This window comes from Papaver somniferum, unplaced genomic scaffold, assembly GCF_003573695.1.
Source record: "Papaver somniferum cultivar HN1 unplaced genomic scaffold, ASM357369v1 unplaced-scaffold_10, whole genome shotgun sequence".
NCBI lineage: Eukaryota > Viridiplantae > Streptophyta > Magnoliopsida > Ranunculales > Papaveraceae > Papaver > Papaver somniferum.
In genome coordinates this window covers 968,558-980,141 of record NW_020618825.1, presented here as the reverse complement: position 1 = coordinate 980,141, position 11,584 = coordinate 968,558, and the positions used below count along the sequence as shown (strand labels likewise).

General features: G+C 36.8%; 1 protein-coding gene across 1 annotated transcript; it reads left to right on the top strand.

The window, feature by feature from the left end:
* The first annotated feature begins 727 nt into the window (after positions 1 to 727).
* On the top strand, positions 728 to 2,759 carry LOC113326847 (protein FAR1-RELATED SEQUENCE 5-like). Its single transcript, XM_026574523.1, has 3 exons — positions 728 to 949; positions 1,637 to 1,787; positions 1,903 to 2,759. Exons 1-3 carry the CDS (start codon positions 728 to 730, stop codon positions 2,757 to 2,759), a joined length of 1,230 nt encoding a protein of 409 aa, XP_026430308.1.
* The last annotated feature ends 8,825 nt before the right edge of the window (positions 2,760 to 11,584 follow it).

Here is an 11,584-nt window from a genome sequence, read left to right as displayed (position 1 = left end):
TCATAATGAATATGTATCAGTTTTCGAAATTTTTCCCTAAAACGATGATCACCTCCGATTTTTTCTTGAAAAACAAAAAATTGATATTGTTGTTTAAACTCGTTGTGTAGCTCTCTTAAAAAGATTCTTTACGATATAAAATTTTTTAAATTCCAAGGCGCGGTTTTTTAGATATGTAATATCCAATTTGCGTTGCCAATTATACCCCTGAAAAATTAGGATGCATAACGAGTTATCCCTGAAAAAACAGTATGCATAACACGTCATGCGGATGCATAAACCGTCATAAAGACATTTTTTAATAATTTCGGATAATCATGGGTGTCACGGTATATAAAATTAATTGTGGGCCTGACAATGAGGATATTATTATTTTTGGGCCTGGGCCTAAATTTCCCCAAAAAAAAGAACCCTAATTTGGGGCATACAGTATAATTTTGGGGCATACATAATAAGACAAAAAGGGGGGTTGGAAATAGTATTTCTAGGCTATCCCTTATCCAACCTTTTTTCATATATACGAAAATACCCTTGTGTGATTAGTGTTAAATTAGTGTTAATTTGATTAATTAGTTGTTAATGATTGTAGTTAGTTTAGTGTTAATTTAGGATAATAATTTTCTTTTTAAATATAGTTAGTGAGTTATTTTAGAAAAAGAAGAAGGAGGAAAGAAGAAGAAGAAGAGGAGGAAAAAAACTGTTTTTTTTTCTTTGTAATTATTGAGAGATGTGTGATACAAATTCGAGTGAGGAAGGTGAATCTTCATCACGTAAAGATAAGAAAATACGTATCAATTACGATGGAGATCCAGACATGGCTTATTTGTTGGATTATGAAAATGATTTTACCCAAAGTCAACTTTTTTCTCAAGCTCAAGATGATGCCTTTATGGAGCCAAATCCCGAAGATGAGTACATGGATGAGGAACTCAATGCTAATAATACCCAGGTATGGTTGTAGACGTTGTTTAATTTCAGTTTTGTAGCTTGATTTCACCAAAAGTTATGATTTTTGCAACTAGTTCGGCGCAACAGAGATAGGTTCGGCAGATAAGATGTATGCCGAACCTTAAGAAATAAGAACAGTTCGGTTTCTGCGATTGAGATATATATACGCTGAACTGTCATTCAATTATTTTCTCGCCAAATAATTTTCCTGGTTCGGCTTAAAAGTGATGTGCTAATATAATCCGAACCTAATACAAAAAAAAAATGAGTTGCAGTGTAATGTTCGGCTTACACATGATCCAGCCGAACATTAACTTTTGTTTTCATAAATTTTAAGTCTCATGGTTCGTCTTATAATATTAGTTCCCAATAAGCGGAATCCATGTTTGACTAGTAGTTCGGCTTTATAAGTCAAACACGAATTAGCCGAACCTTTAGCTCGGCTTTCATAGAGTACTGCGTGTGAGCCGAACCTGACACAAAACCTGTGCGATATTGTTGTAGATTGTTCCTGAAATGGAAACTATGGAGGATCAACCACAGCCTTGTTGATGTCATTCATGAAGATACTAAAGATCACTTCCAAACTGACTTGGTACGTAACGTAGTTTATGTTTTTATTAATTTTCAAGTATGTTGTATGCAAAATCATTAATAAAACTTAAGTTTTGTACTTGTGGATATGTAGACGTGGAAAACTAAAGAAGAAGCTGTTAAATGGGTTAAGGAACATGCTTGGAAAATCAATTGCGTCCTAGTTAAAGGTAGACAAAGCCGAAAGGAGCGGGTTGAGATGATTTGTGAGAGGGTTGGGGAGAAAGTAAGCAAGAAGAAAAAAGGTAAGCCATATGTTGGGAATACCGGGAAAAAATATAAGACTATGGAAGATAAATTGTCCCTTCAAGATCGTATTAAATTGGAACATGAATGAAAGAGTTTTCACAATGAATAAAGATATGGATTTCCGTTATAACCACCCACGTCCAAAGGATCTTCATGGACATTATAGAGACGGAAGACTCAAAGCTCATGAATATGTGGAGGTAGATAAAATGACACGAGCACGTATGGCACCCTCTAAAATTCTTAGCAAGTTGAAGGCGGATGATAAGAATAACAAGACTACGTTTCAACAAATCTATAACTCGAGAAATACTTTGAGAAGAAAGGATTTGCAAGGTAGGTTGGTGATGCAACAATTATTTTGGTTGGCACAAAAGAAGAACTATGCTTTCCAAAAGAAATTGGATGAATTCGGCCATGTGACGCACCTTTTTATTGCCCATCCGGAATGCGTAAAGTTGGCGTTATGCTTCCCACAAGTTCTCATATTGGATTGCACTTACAAGACCAATAAGTATGAGATTCCATTGATGAACGTTGTTGGTCATATGTCAACCAAGTCACCTTTCACCATTGCTTTTTGTTTTTTGCATGATGAGTTGAAAGAAAGCTATGTTTGGGCATTGGAACAAGTGAAGTTAATCATCCGGGAGGATGCTCTTCCAAAGGTCATGTTAACCGACCAAGAGGCGGCATTGATGTTTGCTATAAGGAAGGTATTTCCGAACGCGCAAAACTTTCTTTGTACCTTTCATGTATGGAATAATGTTAGGAAGAAATGCCAAGGGATAATCCAACCGCTCAAGTTGAAAGAGCTAGAGAAGATTGCTACATTACCGGATGGAGAACGAGAAGTGAAGAAAAAAGAATTCAAGAAAGCATATGAGGCTAATGAAAGTATGTGTGCATGTTTCTCCAATGAATGGGATGCTTTGACTTGGTCCATCACCAAAGAAGTGTATGAATAAAATGTTGCAAAACTCATTGCGAATTGGGGCGTCAAATACCCGGAAATCATTATATATTTACGCAAGCAATTCTTGGATACCAACGCACATAAATTTGTTAGTGCATTTAAAAACCACCACAAGCACTTCGACAACCAAGCTACAAGTATGGTAGAGTCGGCTCACTATCGTTTGAAGAGGAATCTATTTGGGTACGTGGACACGTTCGTCACGGTGTTTGACGCAATGGAAGACTATTTCATGAGCGATGTTATAAGAATTAGAAAGTTATTCGAAAAAAGTCTAATGATGAAGCATGATTATTTCCCGGATGATAAGTGGCTCCGGGGACTAACCCATAGGGTCTCTCATTTGTGCATTGAATTTATAATGAAGGAAGTGGATTTGATGGACAAAATGGATGCTAACTCCCAAGAAGAGTGTGTTTGGTAAAATGAGGGAAAGCATGGGACTTCCGTTTCGGCATTAACTACTTAGGTACAAGGATTGTCTTATACCTTTTGAGGATATTGATCCTCATTGGAAACAATTGAGTTGTGATCCTATGCCCGACGAGGACGATAATGTGGAGATTTGGGACACATCTTATGGAAAAAGGTTGATCGAAATGTATCGTGGGATGTTGCGACCTCAAAAACAAATCTTATGGGACAACATGATGCCAATCCTCTATCCTCACACCCAACAAGGTATATTAGAACCGGAAAAGGGGCCACAAAAAGGTAGGCCACCACGAAAGAAACCCGAAAAGTGCAGAGAGCAAAAGTGTATGCTCTTTCCAAAAAATCCACACCTACCACAAGGGATCCATGCGGGGTCGAGTACCATGATGCAAAGTACGAAGAAGAGAAGAAGGAAATAGAGAAGTTAGACAAGATGGATGAAGTGAAGCTATCAAAGAAACGTGGTCGACGGAGCAAGGATAAAAGTGAAACAAGTAACAAAGAAGTTAAGAATAGTGGTCCTCTATGTCCTCCCCCATCGGAAGGAGACGTAAAGCTTAAGGGTAAAATGTTTCCATCTCAACAAATGGAAACAACAAAGACTACTCCGGTGCCCAAGCAAAAGGAGAAAAAAAACCATATATGCGGAAGGGAAAATGAAGGGTCCTAAAAGAGATAGTTTGGGGAAGTATTTGAGACCTTATAATATGATTCAAAAAAACTACTTGGAGAACCTACCCGAAATCCATTCATGAGTTTATTATATCCATGGAAGATGTCGAAGGGGATGGAAATTGTGGTTTCCATATCATCGCGGAACAACTAGGACCTTTTAAAGATAGGAACCAACTGGTTTCCCAAGGGGACGAAGTAAATTATATTCGTCAAAGATTGTTACAAACTTTACGCCGAAACAGGGACTTCTACAAGTCAATGATACGAGGTGGAAGAGACCACGGGGTTGCACAAGAGTTCATAGTTTTGAACGGCGTTTACATGGGGATATCATCATCACAAGTGATCATTGGATGCAAATGCCGATATGTGGGTTTTTAATCACGGAGACCTTTAATTGTGTTGTTCATTCTTTTGCGAGGGCCGGAAGTTGTTGCACCTACGCGCCTCCAACAAATCCTTGCAATGAGAGTGTGAAAGATAGAAGACTTATTATTGCATTTGTTCAAGGCTGCCACTATATCGGTCTTAAGCTTAGACCCGGTTTCCCAATACCTCCATTGTGTCCTTTAGCCTTTTGGCCTGTTTTTGAAGTAAATTACTCTATGGATTGGTGTGCAAATTACGCTATGGATATGGAGCTTTGGATAAGTTTGCATCCACCTCTTCCACCCGGACTAGCGTGTCTAATGAATGTTGAGGATGAAGAAGATGTTTTTGAGGATGATGAAGATGTTTTTGAGGATGATGAAGAAGATGTTTTTGAAGATGACGAAGAAGATGTTGTAAGGTTAGGATCACCTTAGTACTTAATCCATTGGATATATATAATTTTTTTGCATTTTGCTTTCATTGGATACCTAGGTTGATATGAGATTATGAATGCTACATAATGTATCCTAAAGCGCACCTTATGAATTGAATATATTTTGTGGTTTTTTAACTTGTTTGTTGGTGCAAAGATTTGAAGAAAAAGAACTTTTAGTGTATGGTTCGTCTAACCAGTAAAAATATATTTGAGCGGATCCTTTCATATAAAAAAAAGTATTTCCCAAGTGTCAAGGTTCGGCTTAAATAAGACCATTCTTGTGAGCCGAACTCAGATGAAGCACATTTTGACAACATACAGTATAATGTTCGGCTTATTAGGAAATATAACTAATAAGACGATCATGTCTTGGCTTCCCAAGTGTTATGGTTCGGCTTACATATAACGATTTTTTTGTGCCGAACTAGAATGCTGCTAATTATCCCAACACACAGTGTAAGATTCGGCTTATTCGTAATATTCAATAATAAGCTGATCCTGAGAAGATTTCAGAAATGTTATGGTTCGGCTTATATGTAATTTAATTATACATCCAAACCATATTAGTTGGACCTGCAAATGATATTAAATTACCTAAATTTTTTGAAATCATAAAATCACCATTACAAATTAATCATTATAAAATCACTAAACATTACAAAGTAACAATTACAAGAATTTAATAACAAAAATGAGTTATGACAAACTTCCTAAGGATGTTGTAGTGAGCATGGTATTTGAAATTTTTTCCTTTACTTCTTCGCCATTCCTCTATAGCTCGAACAACAATCTCATCATTTGTTTCACCTTTAAGCCGATATCGATTGATAATTTGAACCATAGCTATGAAGTCCCTAACTTTATTTTTAATTGTTTCAATTCGACAAAACAATGATGCCATATCCCGGTTGTTAGGATTACCTGTTTTATTGGTGACGGTTTCACGAATTCTGACCAAGTAGTACATACTCATTAGACCTTTTACCCGTCGCTCGGCACCCTTCGCCGAATAGTACGTTACATAATGTTTGCAAAGACATAAATCTTCTTCTAGAGTATACTTAGGACTAGACGCTTCCATTTTGTGCTTTGATAATGAGATATCATATGTGGCTATATATATGCTTGACGGATTGTACTATTTGTAACGGCTATATTTTCAAATGTTTTTTAAATCTATCTGGTTCGGCTAATACGTCTTTTATATTACAAGACGAACTACATTTAACGTACCATCTCCAACGGCTAGTTCTTAAAATTTGAAAAACAATAGGTATTCGGCAAACATACATTTTCATTTAAAAGCCGAACCTGCAAATTGTTCGACCATCTAGTGTATCTCGGCGCAAAGGTCTCTAATAAATCTCGGAATTCTTCTCTTCAGACATCTTTAACATATTCTGAGCTCGTATCTTCTTCCTCCATGGCGTATAGCCCAAAGGCTATCAATTCTAGCTTCCTAAATAAAAAGGAATGAGAAGTTAGTTTTATAAAAAGAAAACTAAACAACTCTATAATAGAACATTAAGCTTTTGGATTACTCACTTTTTCTTCATTAGTTTTGCTGGGATGATATTAATTAACCCATCCTAATATTCTGATGTAATCTTTCATCGTATAATGGATTTGTCGGAATGTTTCGGCTAATTCCGAACGCGTACGATGTTTTGGATTTCCATCTAACCGAAAATGGAATTTTTTTATTTTTTCCAAAACATTGAATAGTGCACATCCGGATGTTCACCATAAATACGATAAGTCCTAATGAAAGCTCTAACAAGCAACTTATCATATTCTACGGTGAATGGTTCCATGAATTAGTTAAGCAGACCCAATGCTATGAATATAATACTATATATATAAAAAACCATAACGGATCTTTTTTTTTGGAAAAAGAAAAATATAGCCGTTGTATTTTCCAGAAATCAGTGTAATGTTCGGCTCATATTAACGATTTCCTTACGAGCCGAACTTGTTGAATTCATGGTTCGGCTGATTCGCGTATAGCATAATCAGCCGACTCAGATGCGCAGAAACCTAAATATTGTTAAAGGCAAAAGGTTTGGCAACTACGAAAATAGTAATTTGAGCCGAACCAATATCCTTTATGTTTTTTCAAAGACCAGCAAACATTCGAACCAAACATATAAAAGCATTGAAAAATACATTAAAACATATGATTCAAGGTACTCAAAGAAACATAACAAACTAAGTGTATTTAACAAAACATAACAAACTAAGTATGCTTCACGATTCATAACAAAGAAAGTGTACTTAAGAAAGAAAATCCAGACATTCAAGGCAGTTTACACATCCAAACTTATAGATCACTGACCACGACCTCTTTTCCCTTCAGGATGTACATTCTCATCCTATTCACCAGTTGGCCCTCCACTAGCAGCTCCACTTGAGCCTTCACCTTCTTGCCGTGGCCTCTTGCTCGTCGGCCTTTTTTCTGGTTTATTTGGTATTTTTCTTTTGTTTATGACTGCATCCCACTGGTTGTACCAATCCTATTTCTCCTCCACTGTCATCTTAGTTTTGCAAGAAATTCTTTTCTTCAAATTTCTTAACAACTCCTTACCCGCCGTAACCTGGTTCCATTTAAAGGTCGAAGAACTTTAATATTTAAGAAGTAACAATTAAACAAGTAAAAGACATCACTTACCATTGTTTTATATGCCTTTTGAATGTCAATGGCCTTGGACTTCTTTTTGGCAACCTTTTCCTTCTCCTTGTCAGCTATAACTTGACTTTTTCTATTGATAATCAACGGATGTGAAATTTCATTATACCAATCCATATAGCCTGGCTCAACTTGTGAAGGACCGTCACCCAAAATATGCAAGTGGTTCATATTTAACTTGTTGGTTTCCAACCTTCTCCAGTACTCTAAGTTTGGTTCTGGATCATATTTGGGGGACCACGAAGAGGTGGTTCTCCAGTACTCCAGTACCCAACTTTCACGTACTTTGGCCAATTTCAATTTCGGGAAATGGTCATATACCCACACCTACATAAATAATGCAACAATGATGAAAATATCCTCCAACAAAGAAACTGAATTCTTATTGCTCATCAAGAATTCTGGGAATATTCACCAACAAAAAAATATACTTGACCTTCCACTGCAGTGTAAGGTTCGGTACAAAAGTAGAATTTCCGTACGTGCCGAACCTTCACAGTACAAGGATCGGCTTGTGTTGTAGTTTCGATTTTGAGCCGAACCTTACACTGAACTACCAATATTTTGTTTCAAAAAAATTAAATTTGAACAAAAAATTCAAATGTAATGAAGATAATTACCTGAAGCATAGTGAAATTTCCTCCAATATTTGTACTTGCTAACCTATATGCTTGTGCGAGTTGATTGAGTAGGTAGGCAAGTGACGCTGTCCCCCAAGCATAACTATTAACGGAGTGAACATCCTTGAAAATTTGCAGATATTGAGCACTCACCTTGTTCCCAGAAAGGTCTGGAAAGATATCTCTTCCAAGAGTGTACAACATATATGTTGTAGAAGTTTGCTTCACTAACTGCTCAGTCATCACCAACTTTCCATCTTCAACCCTCTTCAATGTATCTGAAAAATAGTTTTTCAACCTCAACAACTTGAAATTCTTGTTTTTCTTGTTGGATCCACCTTTATCATCATGGGTAGAAGTGACATCTCTCACAGAACAATAAAACTCTAGTTCGGTTATTGATCTTGGCCAACCTAGAGTTTCCTCCGCCAACTTATACAACTTATCCCAACTCATATTATAAAACGCTGCATCCAAGCTTTCGCCGGTGACACTAAGGCCCGTAATCTTATTCGTGTCGTCAGGAGTGATTGTCATCTCGCCAAAGGGGAGATGAAATGTGTAAGTCTCAGGAGAAAATATCTCGGCAAAGGCGGAGGCTGTCACTCTATCACATTCATGATAACCATATCTAACGGCATACCATAAACCAGAGACTTGCACTATAGCAATCACTTCCCAATGTGCAGACCTTTGATGTCTCAAAACCCGGACCGCACGACAATGGTCAGGAGTCTCATATATCCTCTTAGCCCAAGACTCTGTGTAACCATCAACACTTTTCCTCCATCGACTGGAAGACCGTGTGGTAAGCCATCCTCTCGTGCATCTATTACATCATCATCATCAGGAATGTGAAACCCAACAACACGAGGTGTAGAATCTTTCTTCTCTGGTTGTTGTTGTTCTTCCACTTCAGGTTGATCTTCCACATCTGGTTGATTTTCCCGGTTTTTCATTTACCCTTTTGGTTCCTATACATAGTACAAAAAAATAAATAAGTATAATCCTACAGAATACATGGCATATCCTTAAGAAAAAGTTACAGAACAAAGTTCGGCTTATACGAACGCCAGACCAAACTGCCGAACCTACGAAAGCAAAAGATCGGCGATGATTTAAATTAGTTGAACTGTTCTTCAGTAACAAGTTCGGCAGATAATAAATAACACCCTATGAGCCGAACCTGTCTCTGTGTTCCAGAAAAACCTAGATTTTTTGAATGAAACCTAATCTAACAATACAATAAAATGCATTAATCAAAAAATTAAAAGGTTGGGTTTGTGTAAAATACCTTATAATCCTCATTTATGGGGTTTCCTCTTCACTTGATTGAACTTCTTTGTCAATTTCAGTTTGAACTCCTTATAACGGTTGTTGGTCTTCAATTGACGGATTAGAAGAAGATTTGGACCGCCTACCAATTGCTTTTTGTTTTCCACGGGCCATTTTATAGTTGTGTTTAATCGACGATCAAATTTTTATGAATCGACGATCAATTTCGGCGATGAAATATGATTTTAACCGTTATTCTCCGACTTGGTTTGAATAGAGAAGAGGAGAAGAACCGAAGAGGTTCTTTTGACGTTCCTTATGCTTTGACCCAAAAGAGATAGTATAGTAATTTACAAGTTTCTAGAATATTCTACTACTTTGCAAATAGTTCGACTCTTTATAAAATCTCATTTTAAGCCGAACAGGATTCCTTTGTTAATTATAGAGGGCCAGCAATTTGGTTCGGCTCTAAACTAAGATGGAACTTAGTATCAAACTTACTAATAAGATAACAATCGAATGTCACCAAATTAGTTCGGCTGATACGCGTTAAACACTTATAAGCCGAGCTTTTTACTTAGAAAATTGTGGAATGTCAGAAAACGGTTCGGCTAACACGTATTATATATTTATAAGCCGAAATTTATATTGTAACTTACGTATCGCAGTGCACTCAAAGCATAGCATTTCACTTAAACATAAAAGCATAACATTGTAGTTAAACATCTAAACATTGTACCGAAAACCAAACAAATAACATTGTTTTCTTCAAGTAAATAAAATTGTGTTAAAATCAAACATTACTTAAAAACCAAACCATAAAAGCCTAGTGTACTTTAATTTGAACATAATCCTCTATTGAGCACGACCGCGTCTTCCACCACCACCACCTTTTTTAGAACCACTTCTACTCGCACCTTCACCTTTGTTGATTACTCCATCCCAACGGCTGTACATATATTTTTGCTCTTCCACCGCCATATCCACATTGCAATCAATTTTCTTTTTCATAGCCTTCAACACGTCGTTACCCCCAGCCATCTGATAAAATTTAGTTAAAACATATAAGCAACAATAGAAAAAAATATTGAAAACAAGTTTAAAAGTATGCACTCAATATACCATAGTTCAGTAAGGCTTCGAAACATCTTCAACCATGCCCTTTGTGTTCTTCCTCGTCTTCGGCTCCACTTTCTTTTGTGTTCGTTTTCCCCTCTTACCATCTACCAAAGATTGACTTTCCCTATTAATGATTAAGGGATGTGAAATTTGTTTATACCAATCTATCTAAGCCGGGTCAATTTCACAAGGATCGTCACGCAACTCTTATAAGTCAACCTAACTTAATTTGTTATCTTCCAGTTTATCTCAACAATCAATGGTAGGATCGGGATCATATTCCGCATTCCATGAACTTTTCGTACTCTTTGTTCCCTTAGAACCCTTGGGAAACAACTTGAACTTTGATTCCTCTAGCAGTGAAATCGTTTGGATAAATCCATATTGACGGAGTACTCGACGGGGATCAAGCACTGTAAAGCCTACGGGATAAAACAATGGCCCATAGTACATCCCCAATGGCATATCTTCATCCTCAACAGCTTCATCATCTTCTTCATCATTTTTGTATGGTTGAAATACAACTTGTTCAACAGTCAAAGAGTCTAACTTTTCTTTCAAAGCTATAAAGATTTCCTTTTTATTCCTCTTCTTATTTTCCTTGAAACTCCATTTGGCCGAGGTAGGGAAGGTATCTACCCATTTGTCATCTTTCTTGACTAAATTCAATTCCGGGAAATGGTCATATATCCATACCTACACCAACAATATATAAGAAAAACACAAAACTTATTTATTAGGATCAGTATAATTGGATCATGGATGTTGTTAATTAAAGCACAAAACTTTGGGAAACAGAAGAAAGTTCGGCTTATATATAAAACACAGTTTAACGCCGAACCATCTAAGTTCGACTTAGTTAATTAAAATCGCAACAGCCGACCCTCTAGAAAAGTAAGTTCGGCATAAACAAAAAGCAAAATTAAAAGCCGAGTTTTTTCTTGAAAATGGAACTACAATGTGTAAACTTACCTGAAGCATTGTGAAATAACCTCCAATATTTCTACTTGTTAACCTAGATGCAGTTCCAAGTTGCTCGAATAGGAAAGAAAGGGCCGCGGTTCCCCAAGAGTACTTGTGGCAGCTTTTCAAATCCCTTAACAATTGAAGGTATTGAGCATTACACTTGTTTCCACTATTATCGGGAAATATAACACTTCCTAAAGTGTACAACAAATAGGCAGTAGCAGTGCGCCTAG

Excerpts from the sequence above, each read along its gene's own strand:
- LOC113326847 (XM_026574523.1), top strand. The coding sequence starts at position 728 with ATGTGTGATACAAATTCGAGTGAGGAAGGTGAATCTTCATCACGTAAA. Across the intron at positions 950-1,636 it reads TCAATGCTAATAATACCCAG|ACGTGGAAAACTAAAGAAGA; the intron begins GTATGGTTGTAG and ends GTGGATATGTAG. Across the intron at positions 1,788-1,902 it reads AGTAAGCAAGAAGAAAAAAG|ATATGGATTTCCGTTATAAC; the intron begins GTAAGCCATATG and ends CAATGAATAAAG.